The sequence below is a fragment of the Nyctereutes procyonoides genome, unplaced genomic scaffold (assembly GCF_905146905.1).
Source record: "Nyctereutes procyonoides isolate TBG_1078 unplaced genomic scaffold, NYPRO_anot_genome, whole genome shotgun sequence".
In the NCBI taxonomy this organism is placed as follows: domain Eukaryota; kingdom Metazoa; phylum Chordata; class Mammalia; order Carnivora; family Canidae; genus Nyctereutes; species Nyctereutes procyonoides.
In genome coordinates this window covers 2,654,819-2,667,871 of record NW_026575025.1, presented here as the reverse complement: position 1 = coordinate 2,667,871, position 13,053 = coordinate 2,654,819, and the positions used below count along the sequence as shown (strand labels likewise).

At 60.4% G+C, this 13,053-nt stretch overlaps 2 protein-coding genes across 6 annotated transcripts; both read right to left on the bottom strand.

Annotated features, from left to right (window-relative positions):
• Nucleotides 1-52: 52 nt before the first annotated feature.
• On the bottom strand, nucleotides 53-752 carry FREY1 (Frey regulator of sperm-oocyte fusion 1). Its single transcript, XM_055309001.1, has 3 exons — nucleotides 639-752; nucleotides 331-404; nucleotides 53-183 (listed from the first exon to the last, which is right to left on the bottom strand). The coding sequence occupies exons 1-3, from the start codon at nucleotides 740-742 to the stop codon at nucleotides 62-64; spliced, it is 300 nt and encodes a 99-aa protein (XP_055164976.1). The 5' UTR covers nucleotides 743-752; the 3' UTR covers nucleotides 53-61.
• A 2,548-nt stretch (nucleotides 753-3,300) lies between these two features.
• On the bottom strand, nucleotides 3,301-10,543 carry PEX16 (peroxisomal biogenesis factor 16). 5 transcript variants are annotated; one of them, XM_055308984.1, is made up of 11 exons: nucleotides 9,469-10,543; nucleotides 9,230-9,265; nucleotides 8,474-8,550; nucleotides 7,991-8,124; nucleotides 7,765-7,865; nucleotides 6,927-7,007; nucleotides 6,689-6,841; nucleotides 6,515-6,591; nucleotides 6,274-6,393; nucleotides 4,215-4,279; nucleotides 3,301-3,670 (listed from the first exon to the last, which is right to left on the bottom strand). In XM_055308984.1, exons 1-11 carry the CDS (start codon nucleotides 9,578-9,580, stop codon nucleotides 3,415-3,417), a joined length of 1,212 nt encoding a protein of 403 aa, XP_055164959.1. In that variant the 5' UTR covers nucleotides 9,581-10,543; the 3' UTR covers nucleotides 3,301-3,414. The 5 variants fall into 5 exon arrangements, with proteins under 5 accessions (XP_055164959.1, XP_055164971.1, XP_055164974.1 ...); XM_055308996.1 differs by having other exon boundaries at nucleotides 9,543-10,543; XM_055308990.1 differs by having other exon boundaries at nucleotides 3,486-3,670; nucleotides 6,515-6,587; nucleotides 9,469-10,541.
• Nucleotides 10,544-13,053: the final 2,510 nt, after the last annotated feature.

Sequence of the window (13,053 nt, the reverse complement as noted above, 5' to 3'; positions counted from 1 at the left end):
GTGTCTGTGCCAGGAAAGCCCAAGCCTTTGCTGCACAGAATAGCTTTATAAGGGGCTCCTGTCACAGGTGTGCGTCGTAGTAATACTCAGCCATGTCTGGCCCGTCCCGCTTGCGCTGCTGGGCCCGGGAGAGGAGGGGGCGAGGGCCTCGTGGCCAGGGGTGCTTGGGTCGAACCCCATAGTCTAGGGAGAGAAGAGGGTGTGGGTGGCTGGGGGAATTGGCTGAGGTCACCCCAGAATGGTGCCATTTGGGATGACAAGACCCCCGTGGGCGCCCTCCCCTAGGGCACGTGTCCCCCATCAGGGTCCCGGGCAGGGCTGAGATCCTACCATCCACCAGGCCGGAAAGTGGCTGCGAGAGTTCCAGAGGGGCTGAGAATTCTTCAGGAACAGATTGCTGAGGCCTGTGGGAGATGTTGGGGTGCTCAGCCCTGGCTCTGGAGGCCACTACCACCTCCCTGTGAAGGCTCAGGGTGGAGGACTGGTGAGCCTTGACACCCAGGATTGTGGCGCCAGCCAGCCCCCCTCCGCGGGGAGGGGAGCGGGAGGCAGCACAACAGAGCCCCCCACCTGCCAGGCCCCAGGCCCTGGGGGCCCCTGACCCTCAGCCCCCCTCCCTCCCGCCCTCCCGGAGTTACCTCAGTGGCTGGGGGCGGAGGAGTGCAGCTGCCAGGATGAGGTAGAGGAGGAAGAGGCTCAGCCCGGCCCTGGGGTACAGAGCCCCCAGCATGGCGAGAACCATCTCCTACCCGGGTCCCTGTCCCGGGCTTCTGCTGCCCCTCCCCCCCAAGGACAGAACTGCTGCCAACCCCCAGGGCCACCTCACAAAGGCCGCTGGTTCCAGGGCTCGGTGGCAGCGCCAGCCCTACGGCTAGGCCCGAAACCTCCAGCTGGGGTTTGGTTTGGTTTGATTTTATTGACCCCGTCGGCCAACAGGTGCCAAACCACATCTGGCTCTAGTGTCCTTGCCCAAGGACTAAGGGCACAGACCTTTGGAGTCTGATCTCAGTTCTCATCCCAACCTTGCCTCTTACGAGGTGGACGTGTCACAGTTGTGCGCCTCCGTTTTCTCGTCTATATGAGGTAAGGTACACACGTGTGGGCCCGAGGTGTGGCCCACAGGGGAGGTCACACGGAGAGCCCCAACCATTCCCACTCTGCCGCTCGCCCCTGCCCATCCTGCTGCCACCACCGTCTCTCCTGGGTGACGCCAGGGGCGTCCTGCCAGCCGAAGGGCCCAGAGCAGCCCATCGGCCCTGGCCCACTCAGAGGTGCTGCTGTGGGGGGAGCCTAAGAGACTTCCCCACTATTCCCCGAGCTTCCAGCAGCCTGGCCCCGGGGCTCCACAGGCCCTGCCACCACCGCCAAGGCTGGACAGAGCGATCTGGAATTAGGTGGCAAAGCCTGCAACTTGCTGCCTGGAGTGGAAGCTTCCCGAGGTTGGGACTGGTTTTGTTCACCGCGGGAGCCCCAGCCACTCCTGGTGGATGCTCAATATTTGTCGAATGAATAAATGCAACGTGATAGCATGGAGACAGTCTCGTCTCAGGCTGAGGCAAAGCTGTGGGGCCCTTTGATTCCTGCCCAGCCGGGTTAAGGCCACATGGGCCAGCTCACGTCAGGAGCCGGAGCCTTCAAACACCCACCCCAGGCCCCATCCACACCTATGGAATCAGAGCCTGAGGGCCGAGCAGGGCTCTGCTTCGGAAACCCCGTGGCTTCGAAGACCGCAGACCTCCCGGGGGTCCAGCCCAGTCCTGTCACCGCCAAGGTGCCCGAGGCCCAGAGAGGGGCCTCCCTGGCTCCTGTCCTCAGGAACCCCAAGGCTCACGAGCGCTGGCATCTCCTTCACTGCAGACTGTGCCTCTGAGATGCCACCGTCTCCCTCTCCACGACCAGTCCTGAGGCCCGCCAGGGTTCCACCTCCACCCTGTCACACTCCCCCTGCCATGGCCTTCAGCAGGCTCCATCCTCTGTTAGGGCCCCTGCTGCCCGCCACTGCTCACCTTCTGGCAAGGTCCACCACAGCCCCGGCACCAGGCCGCTGGGAGGAGGTTGAAAGGGTCCTTTCTCCCTGCCCTCTGGAGGCAGGTCTTTTTCTCCCCAGGTCTGCGATGCCCCGTCGGATTTGGCCCAGATTTGGCCCATGGCCTCCCGCCTCACCCCTCCTGCCCCTGCCGCGGCCCCCACTGCTGTGACATCACGTGCCCGCTGTGCTGCACACAACCTCCCCTCCCCGCCCAATGCGGATGCAGGGTGGACACAGGGTTACCCGTTGGAAAGCCTGCTTGACCAGAGGCCTCCCTGCCGGCGCGCCCTCCGCGGGTGTTGGCTAGGCAGCCAGCACCCCCGCTGGCCCACCTCTGCCCTGCACTCCCGCAGGTACACGCTTCAAGCTATTGCCCACGCCCCGGCGGGCCGCGTTTATCTGGGCGAGAGCCCGACAGCAAGGAGGCCTGCTTCCTCCTCGCCGCATGCGCAGCACCAGGCCCAGCGCCCGCTACAGGGCAGGTGCCCGGCGAAGGTCACTGCACTCAACGGAAGGTCAGGCCTCAAGCTGTGAGCACCGCAAGGCTTGTCCCTTCACCTTCCGGCCCAAGAGCTGGGTGAGCCTTCCCCAGAGGTACCTGAGGGGAGCAGAGGGAGGTGGCACCCCCTCCCAGGACGTGAGGCAGGGCAGAGGCTGGTGCAGATGGAGCCCTCAGAACTGAAGGGCCGCTCACCGGGCTAGAGACTCTAGCAAGAGAGTAGGGTCTGTCCAGAGGGCAAAGGGGACGGGGCGGAGGCTGAGGAAGGCGACAGTCCGGGCAGAAGGGCTAGGCTGCAGCTGCTCCATCTGGGCCCTTGCACCCTCCCCAGCAGCGTGTGTGGCTCCAGGAGATGTGGCCACCGGGAAGCTGGCCGAGACCCCAGCTCATAACCCCTGAACCTGCACCCGCTTCTCCCCAGAGCCTCTTGGGCTCCCGGACCTTCCAAGTCCACCCCCAGCATTGGCCCCAGGGCTGGCTGGTGCCTGACCTCCTCTGCTCACGGGAGAAGACCTCTTGCTGTCAAGTGAGGGCTCAGGGCTTGCAGTGTCCCCGAGCCACACCGGGCCCACCTTTCACCCGCTCCACCCAGAGAGGCTGGCTTGCAGCCACCACCTAGGGTGGCGGGATCCATAGGGTCCTGGAGGAAGGGGCAGAGGCTCTGGCCAGAGGACAACAGGCAGCTGTCGCCCACTGCCCATTCGGCCTTGTCTGTTGTCACCAGGGACCAGTGAGAGGAGCTGTAGCTTCCCACGTTCGATGAGGCTAAATCCCAGGTTTCTGTGGCCAGAGGAGCCCAGGTCCCAGTCTTGATGGAGACTTCTCGGCCCAGGGACAAGTGCGAGCAGTAGCAGCTCCATCACCCAAGGGTGAAAAGTCGAGGTCGTCAGGGGGGTGCTCTGCTGGCCAGGCGGGGTGCTGGGAGCCCTGGGCGGCGGGCATGGAGAGGCCACATGCTCGGGCGCTGCCAGTCAGTTTTATTAGGGCAAAGGGGCCCCGGGGAACTGAACGGCCCAGGCACCCCCTGCCCACAGCAGCAGAACGTGCCGCCCTGCCCCTCCCTGCACCCACTCCCGGGATGTGTCAGCCCCAACTGTAGAAATAAATCTTCTGCCAGGTGGGCAAGTAATCCATGAGTGGCCCTGCAATGAAAGAGAGTTCGGGGCTGAGGGCCAGACTCCAATCTGACTCTCCTCTACCTAAGGCCCTTCTGAGCCACAGCTGCTCAGTACAGCTGCTCACATCTGCCCAGCCAGAAGCCCAACTGACTGCCCCGCCTGGCCGCCCCTAGGGAGGCGCCATGGGTAGCAACCTTGGTCTCCCTTTGCAAAGACCTCCTCTGCTGAGATAAGAGCTCCAAACGCCTGGTGGGCTCCAGCTCCGCCAGAGAATCCCTAGAGAAGCCAGGGGTGTACAGCTCCAGGATCTTGGCACAGGGCAAAGGCTGACAGCCCGGGGTGGTCCAACACTCCCTCCCAAGACAGGACACCCTCTTCCAGCCACCCCTGAGGCTCTATGGCTCAGGCCTGGGGCCTGCCCAGAAGCTGTCACCCACCCAACCTGACATCTGGGCTCCCTCTCCTGATGGTGTTAAGAATCAAGTTTCAAGAAGATTAAACAAAAGACCCGGGGCCACTCAAAAGATTCATGATATTCGGTAACCGTCACACCCTATCCCATACTCACTTGCGACCAGGCCAATGCCCGGGACGTGGTCTGTCAGCAGCTGGAGCAGGAAGAGGATCCTTGCCCTGCAGAGAGAAGACAAACAGGGAGCAGGCTGAGTAGGGTGGCCTGGGTGCCTGCAGACCTCGGTACAAGAGGAGGAGAGCTCTGGGCCACAGGCCCGGGCCGCCCACAGTTCAGCTTTGGGCAGGTGGCTTACTCACAGCACCCCAGACCCTCCTCCCACTGCTCTCCCCCTCATCTTGCCCTTCCAGCTCCTGAGTCAACATGCTCCACGTGCGGGACAATCCCAGCACAGGGTCGATGAGGGCCCCAAGGGAAGGACAGTCAGAAGAGCCGAGCCACCCTGAAAGCTCACAAGCCAATGTTGAGTGAACAGGTTGCAGGGGAGCACGCAGTCTGAGGGGGGCACCCTTGGCGGAAGGGGCAGGCCCTATTTGTTTCAGAGACAGGGCCTTCCCCCAGGAGAACGTGGGTGAGACAATGGCGTTCGGGATCGTAACGAGAGAAGCAATGGTTAGATTCAGCATTTGTTAAGTGTTTCTGCATTAAGTGCTACTGTAGGATGAGGTCAGTTAAGACCTCCAACAACCCAATGAGGTGGGCACTCTCATGTCCCCATTTTACAGATGAGGGACAGTATGGTTCAACCACTTGCCCAAGGTCACACGACAGGCGGGCAGCGCAGCTCGAGACATACTCGGTCTCTGACAGTAAGGAAAGGGGGCTTCCTGTCCTCTAGGGGGACCAGGAATTTCTCTGGACAGGTTTCTAGAACTTTCTCAGTCTGGGTCACTGCTGTAAGGGTGCTAGGCTGCTCAGGTCGGCAGGTGCGCATGCCCCACTAGAGGCCTGCTGCCTGCAGAGCCATCTCTGCATGTACTGTCACCTCAAAATGCCTCAGTTCCAAGATCCTGGGGCTACACTTCCTCTGCAAAGTGCAGGCTGTCTGTGGGGAAAGGTCATATGGTCCCTGTATGTCTCTGGAATATTCCTTCAGCACTAGGAATAGGATTTGGCTTCAGTACCTTGTGAGCTTGCACTAATCTGAAAAATAAGAATTGCTGGGCCAGGCTTATTTTCACCAATGTGGTGCAAACTTATTTCCTAATGCCTCAAAAACAAAGCAAATCAAACCAAAGCAAAACAGAGGCTGTGTGGTCTTAATACTAAATTGTAATTCTAGGAACGCCTGGGTGGCTCAGTGTTGAGGATCTGCCTTTGGCTCAGGTCGTGATCCTGCAATCTCGGGATTGAGTCCCACATCGGGCTCCCCGCAGGGAGCCTGCTTCTCTCACTGCCTATGTCTCTGCCTCTCTCTCTGTGTCTCTCATGAATAAGTCAATAAAATGTTTTTTTTTTAAATCTTCAAAAATAAAGTATAAATAAATAAATGTATGTATGTATGTATGTAATTCTAGTTATTATTCTTCTAGCAGAGGACTAGTTAAGACAGATGGAGGGGGTTCCAGGAGCCCCCGGTCTATCTCATGACCCCTGGCATTGTCCAGAGGGACCCCTCCTCAGATCTGTCTGCCCTCAGGCAGTCACCTGGCAGGCCTTGGGGAACTTGCCCCCAAGTCCCCCTTACTTGCCACCAGTAGGCCCTCTGTGTCTGGCTGAAGCTGGAAGCTCTGGACCCTCGAAGGTGACAGAGCGGGTGCTGGGCATGGTAGGGACAGGCCAAGGGAGAGCACAGACGTGGCACCTGGCTCTGCCACTGGCTGGCTGGGTGGCTCTGTTTAAATTTCCCTGAACCTCGAGGGCCTCCTCTGCGAAGTGGGGATCCGGACTACCCCACAGGAAGAAAGTTCGCACCCGCCACCATCCTGGTAGCCCTGCCCTCCGTGAGCTGATGCTGCTTAACTCCTGCATGCATGTGCCCACGGCCTGCCAGCTCTGGGGCAGGGCTGGGCCGAGCCAGGGAAATGGCTACACCCAGGACAGCACACAGTGGGTGCTCACTGCCCAAGGATGGAGGAAGTTGGGAGGAAGGGAAGGCATGCACAGGGGCTGGAGCCGAGAGTGGGCCTCGCCACTTGCAGGAGCCTGTCCTCACTCGGAGAAGCGGTCGTAGAATGGGGAGCGCAGCAGGTAGTAGAGCAGCAGGATGGTCCGGCGCCGTAGCTCCAGCCGCTCCCTCCGGGTCAGGCCCTTCCTGTCGCTCAGAAGGCTCAGGCTGGAGGCAGGAAGGGGCACCAGTCAGGGCTAGCAATGGGGGCCCCGGTCTGCTCAGGTGAGGACAGGCCTGCAGCACGAAGCCCGGCAGGAGTGCACTCCCCAGGCAGACCCAGGCTCACCTGGTCACGTCCACGACGCCGGACAGGAGCCAGGGTGTCCACGACCGCTGACCCCACAGGCCCAGGCTGAGCACTGACGGCCAAGGTGTCAAGGATGTCTCCAGCACGTGGTCCACCCGCCCGCCCCACTCCTGGCCCGCCCTGTAGTGCCAGGCAGCCGCAGGCAGAGGATACGGTGCAGCAGGGGCCGGGCAATATACAAGGACTCGGCGATGGTCTCCTGCAGCCCCAGTGGGGTCGGGGGAACATTCAGCTCCTCGCGCTGTTGCTGCTGTCGTCCCTCCCGCTGCTGGGGGGCTCCCCAGTGCCTCGTGTGCAGGGAGGGAGCTAGAACACAAAGGCAGCTGATGAGCAGTCAGGCCGTGGCTGACCTCAGCACTGAGGTGCCCAGGCCACTACATCCTACACTTACTATTCTGGAGGGTTCGTACCACTCGATTTGACCGCTTCCCCACGTATGACTGCTCCTGGCTGCCACTGCTCTGGTTGCCATCTAAGAGCAAGGACAGAGATTCTGTCAAAGGGACATGTTTCCAGCAGAACCTGCAGAGAACCTGCATGCAGAGAATGCTCACAGGCTAAGGGGAGAATGGATGGACATGGAAAAGCCTGCACTAAGGCGGCAGCTGAGGTGCTCTGGTCAGCACTCCCCCTGGCCTGGGCAAAGCCCAGCATCACCCAAGGCAGGGGAGCTGCCCCAAACCCAGGCTTCCCAGGGACTGGAGTGAGGCCAGGAAGGCCCAGCCCAACCATAACTGTGTGGACCACAGCACCAGAAGGGCCAGGTCTTCTCGGTCCCTTGCTTGCAATATGACCAGGTAGAGAAACAAAGAACGGTCCCCACTGAAGGCCAGAAGCGCCAAGCCCGGTGGCCAACTGGTGAGGAGTCCAAAGCCCTGAAGGGACAGATATGTCAAGTACCCTGCCTCATGCAACTCTTGAAATACAGAACGAGTCCCAAAGACATGGTTGGCAAGACCTCTGTGTCCTATTCATGCTTCGCCCCCTATTCCTGCCACCCACAAAAAGGAATGAGGACTCTGGTGCCAGTAGTTCTGAGTCCAAGTTCTGATTTTGCCCCTCGCCTAATTTTTCTTTTTCTCTGTACATTACAGGGTGATGAGAGCAAACTGAGCTGATGGGGACAGATGTGCTCCATAAACAGACAACACACTACTCCTGCTGGCCTGCTCTGAACCCACAAATTAGTTCCATGTCCCAGGCCACTCCAGAGTACAGAAGCAGCTTACCTGGGGACTGTGCCTGGGTCTCCCTGTCCAGCGGAACGATGGGGGGTGAGGTCTGGAGGCCAGCCTTGAACCAGATCAGCAGGAACATCCGCAGGACAGCCCTGGGTGGGGAGTGCAGGGGAGGCAGCTAGCCCCGGGGGGTCAGGGGTGCTCTTGTGAACCCCATATGAACTGCTGGTCCCGAGACACCCCGACCCAGGGCCTGCCCTCCTCAGTCCCGACATACTTGGCCAGCTGGATGAGGGCGATGACGAGCCAGCGGCCCACTTCACCCCACACCTTGGCGGCCCCCATCTCCATGAACACCTCCACGCACTCCAGCACACTCAGCCATGTCAGCATCTTCTGCTGGGACAGAGGCTGCAAGGACCCCAGGCCCAGAGGTCAGGGTTCGGGGGTGGGGGGCTGCCCCAGGCCCTCCCCCCTAGGAAGCCTGACAGGAGGAGTGGACTTTTCCCCTAGAACTGTAAGTGCAGGCCTGAGTTCTCCAGGTGGGACCTGCTACTCGATGTCTCTGAAACTCAGTCTCTTCATCAGAGGGGCACTGACAACTCGCTCCTTCACCTAACGAGATGGCTTGAAACTCAGACGGACGGAGGCACGTCTCACGCTTTGAGACCACAGCCCATGCTACATACGTGGGCTGCTGGTTACTCCTTCACTCTTAGTCCCTGTGCTTCCCGCCCGCAGCTCCCGATGGAATTCTCACCACAGGTAACTTTTTCCGAAGCTCTTTCCGCAGGATGCCATCGTTGAGCAGCACGAGCAGGTTAGAGGCAGAGTACACTGAGGGGGATGGTGTGGCCTTGAAGGGCTGGTTCTGCAGCCTCGACACCCTCCCCTTCTCCCCAGGGCGGCAGCGATCACCTGTCACTTGCTCCGCCCACTGCAGACTGTGTGGAAACCAACCTGCCTCCCCACCCACCCCCTCCGAGCTCCACACTCCCCAGGAGGATCTCGTGTGGGTGGCTGGAACAAGAAAGGATGGTTTGATCTCGGTGACAAAGCAGCTGCCGCCCTGCTGTTGGGCACCGGTCACCTGGCGGCTCCATCTCTCCCTTCACTACCTCCAGTGCTCCCTGGGCAAACACTCCTGAGGCAGTTACAGTGTGGGGCTCCTTGAATGTGAGAAATCCGAGTTGGAATCCTGGCTCCGGGATCATCAGTAGCTGTCCCCTAACCTCACCGAACTTCTGTCCCCTCAACCGGACACTGAAGACCGTAACAGTACCTACCTCATAGGACTATAGGGAGGATTAACTGGGCAAAGGCAGGAGAGGTACTTGGCCAGCTGCCCGACCAGTCAAGGCCCCCAGATTGGTCTCCCGACTATGGGGACACGGAGGGCCCAAGACAGTGGCCGCTGGGCCTTGTCCGATTCAGTCACAGCACAGGACGATCGAACGGAAAACCTAGGACTGCGAACCCGGCGGTCGCCCCCCGCCCAGCCCAGAGCCCCGCTCACCCAGCTCCGACAGCTCGTGCGAATCGGCGAAGCGACCTGGGGAGAAGGCACACGAGGGGGCGGTGAGTATTTGCCTCAGCCTGCGGCTTCGGGGCCCCGGACGGCCCCTCCCTATGCCCTACGGGAACCTGCAAGGTAGTTCTCAAGCACAGCGATCACTACCCCGACTCTGAAGGGAAGGGGCCGGCGGGGTCAGGGGTCAGAGCCCCGAAGGGGTGGGGCAAAGGTCAGGGTAGCACCTGCCAGCAGGTAACTGAGGCCCCGCACTGCCGTCTCCAGCTGGGCCGTGGCGGCCGGGTGACGAGTCACGTACTCCTGGTAGCGGAGGCTCAGAAGCCGCAGCTTCTCCATCCTGCCCTCGGGACCGACAGACACACGGACCGACTGTACGACGGGCTGCAGCACCCTGCTTCCTGCGCCCTCCTTCCTGCTTCCGGTCCTAGGCCCGCCTCACCGTTGCTCAACTTCCGAGGGCCAGAAGGGTGGTGACGTGAAGGGCCATTGAACCACCCTTCACCCCATATCTTAGGTCACCTCCCACTGGGGTAGCGCTTAGCAACTGCGGGCCTGATCCCGCCCTCCTTGCTCCTTCAGGTCATTGGCTGACACACTCTCCGCCCCCGACCCTCCCGGCGCTGCTGGAACCGGGGTTTTCCGCCTTCCGGGTGGGCTGCTCTTGCGCCTGCGCAGTTAGCAGTTCCAGGGCCGCTCCCGCGGTAGTCTGAGCAGTTCATGCCAGAGCAGGGACCGGGACCCTGGAGTCTCTCCAATGGAACGCCGAGAGGCTCGAACGGGAGGGCCGGATTTTAAAGGGCCGGGAGGTAGCTCGCTAAAGGAACCTCGATCAGACTTGGGGAGGCGCGAGGAGGGTCTTGGCAGAAGCCCGTTTGGCCAGTTGCCTCGTCTCCCGTCCCCCACCAGAGGTAGTGCTGGGGAAACTGAGGCAAGGAAGAGTCCAGGCTTCCACGCGGTCTCGATCCCCTGGTCAGCACTGTTAGTGCAGGGCTTCGGCCACAGCTCCCGCATGGACTGTGCGGACGTGCACTCCCATCTTCCCGGAAAAAACTCCGTTTCGGGCTTCCGCTCTTAGCCGAGGGGTGACCTGGTCGAGTGTTTCCCTTCTCTGGGTCGCGAGTTTTCCCATCTGTAAAATGGTTTGAGGGGAGGCTTGGTCCTCGAAGTCGGCCTCAATCTCAAAGCGCTTTTCGGCCCACGGGTGCACCTCCCGGTCCTCAGCTGCTCCCCAAGGGACGGGGGAGACTCCTGGGAATCTTCCCAAACCGGGCGGCCTCCCTAGAAGGGGCTGTGGCGGGAGAGGAGCGGCGGGAGGTAGGGAGCTGACGCTCCGGTGAGGCCGCCACTGATTGGCTGTGGGCAAAGGGGCGGGGCCTGGGTGGGGTCGCGGGGCTGAGCCCGCGGGGACGTGGCCCTCGGGGTCTTGGTACCCTGAAAGTAGTAGTACATTATTTTGCCCAGTTCCCTCTACGTGGTACCTGCAGGTGAAGGGGAAAGAGCTGCTTACGAACGAATCTTGGTCTAGTCTGACCACAGAATCTAGGCGGTTTTAAGCAATGCACCTTTCTAGAAAGCCACAGCCCCTCCTTGCACTTCCCCTCCCTCCCCCTCCTCTCCAGCTTAGTTTTCTTCTATATCGGGAGGGGAATCCTAGCTGCCCTCCTCACTCATGCCAAGCACTATGACCCAGGGGGTTGTGTCCCGGGGCCTCAGGAGAGGCTAAAGGTCTTGGAGAACAGAGGAGGTGGTGGCGGGCAACATCGTTTCTCACCACCTCCTGGGTGCCAGGCCCACTCCTACACCACTCCTGGCAACGTTGCCAGCTAGGTATGCACTCTTTCTCACAGATGCGGAATAAGAGGCCCAAGTAGTTGAAAGGACTTGTCCCAGGTCACATAGCATGGCACTGGCCAAGTGGACCACAATGTGTGTCTCCCACAGCAATGCCCTCTCTCCTACTGCCCACAGCCCAGCAAGGGCAGTGACACATTGAGGCTACTTGGTCCTGAGTCGAGTTAGCAGCTGGGGTTAAAGACCAGGACTCAGCACATTCCATGTGAGGCTTTCTCCTTTCCTCCTTATACCCCACCATCTTTTTTTTTTTTTTTTTAAGATTTTATTTATTTATTCATGAGAGACACAAGGCGAGAGAGAGGCAGAGACACAGGCAGAGGGAGAAGCAGGCTCCATGCAGGGAGCCCGACATGGGACTCGATTCCGGGTCTCCAGGATCAGGCCCTGGGCTGAAGGCGGCTCTAAACCCCGAGCCACCCGGGCTGCCCTGTACCCCGTCTTAATGAACATGTTCCCGAACCTCACCAGGGGGCACTCCTCCAGTCCCTCACTCTGCAGCCTCTGCAGCAATGGAGAGAGTGAGGACTGGGAGTATGAGGTTTCTTTGACATTCCCAGGGCTGATGGTCCCGGGGTTCTGGGGAGAAAAGGTGTGGAGGACAGAGCAGCAGACCCCCCCCCACACACACACACACAGAATGAGGAGCACTAGCATCTGTTTCTCCTCTTCCCTTCAGGACTGGGAGGGGAGCACGGGCCCAGCCAGTTTGGCAGCAGCACAGCTGCCTGAATTTCCTCCCCAGATCTCAGGCCTGATTAGGTCCCAGAAACAAAGAGTGGCCGTGTGTGCAGGAGGCACCCAGGGCAGCCCCTCCCTGCCCGGTCCCTGCCTGGAATTGATCACCTGGCTGGGCTAGAACGGCCTCTGGGCAAGCTGGGCCAGAACTTCCCTCCTTCAGTCCGCCCTCAGCCACAGGAGAAGAGAGCTAGACCAGCCGGAATGAGGGAACTGAGACCCAGAGACCCAGAGAGGGGGCCTGACTGGGCTCAGGTCACACAGCAAAGTCCTGGACAAAGCTGGGTCAAACCAGGTCTCCGTCCTAGAAGACCAGCACCCTTTCATGTGCCCACACCTGTCTCCCACTCCCCCTGCTCCCGAATAACCTCTGGAGGACCTATAGCAAGCATCTCAGCAGGGAACTGCCCCTGAGTGGTAAGGTTAAGCCAGGGGTGGGGCCGGCATTGTGAGTAGCTACAGCAAGTTCTGCAGCCCAGGATCCTGTCTCTACCCTCTTCCTCACCTTTCTTACACCACCCCCGTCCCCCGTCTCTGTTGAGAGTCTTGGGGAGGTAATCATTCCCACCCCCCACTCCAGCTCCAGGCTAGAGGTGAGGGTCAAGGGGGCTGGAAGCTCAAAGCTCCAGAGGCCAGGAGGGCCCCTGCATCCCCTCATCTCCTCTTAATTCCCAGATGTTCAGGGAGCCACCATTGGTCTCCATGGCAACCACTACCCCTGGCCTCCAAAACTGGACCTTCCTGGAAACCCCCATCTCCCTGAGAAAGGCATCCCGGCATCTTGGAGGAGGAGGCTTGAGGGGTCTCATGCTGGACTGCTTCCCACAGCTGCTTTGGGGGTTAGGGTCTCTCAGACCCTCACTTTTTACAAAAAAATTTTAAAAGATTTTCTTTATCTATTTGAGAGAGAGATTGAGAGCACAAGCAGGGGGAGCAGCAGAGGGAGAGGGAGAAGCAGAGTCCGAGCTGGACGAAGGGCTCCATCCCTCCATCCCGGGACCCTGAGATCCCCATCTGAGCTGCAAGCAGACACCAACCGAGCCACCCAGGCGCCCTGGCCCTCACTTATTATAGGTGAAGTTGGGCTAAAGGGACCCGGGTCACCGAGAGACCTCTTGCGACTCGGCCACTTGCAGCACATACTTCCCTCTTGGTGCTGCTGGACCCTGGGGGGGGGGGCTCTGGGGCCCAGGGCAGCGCAAGATGGACAAGGCTCCAGT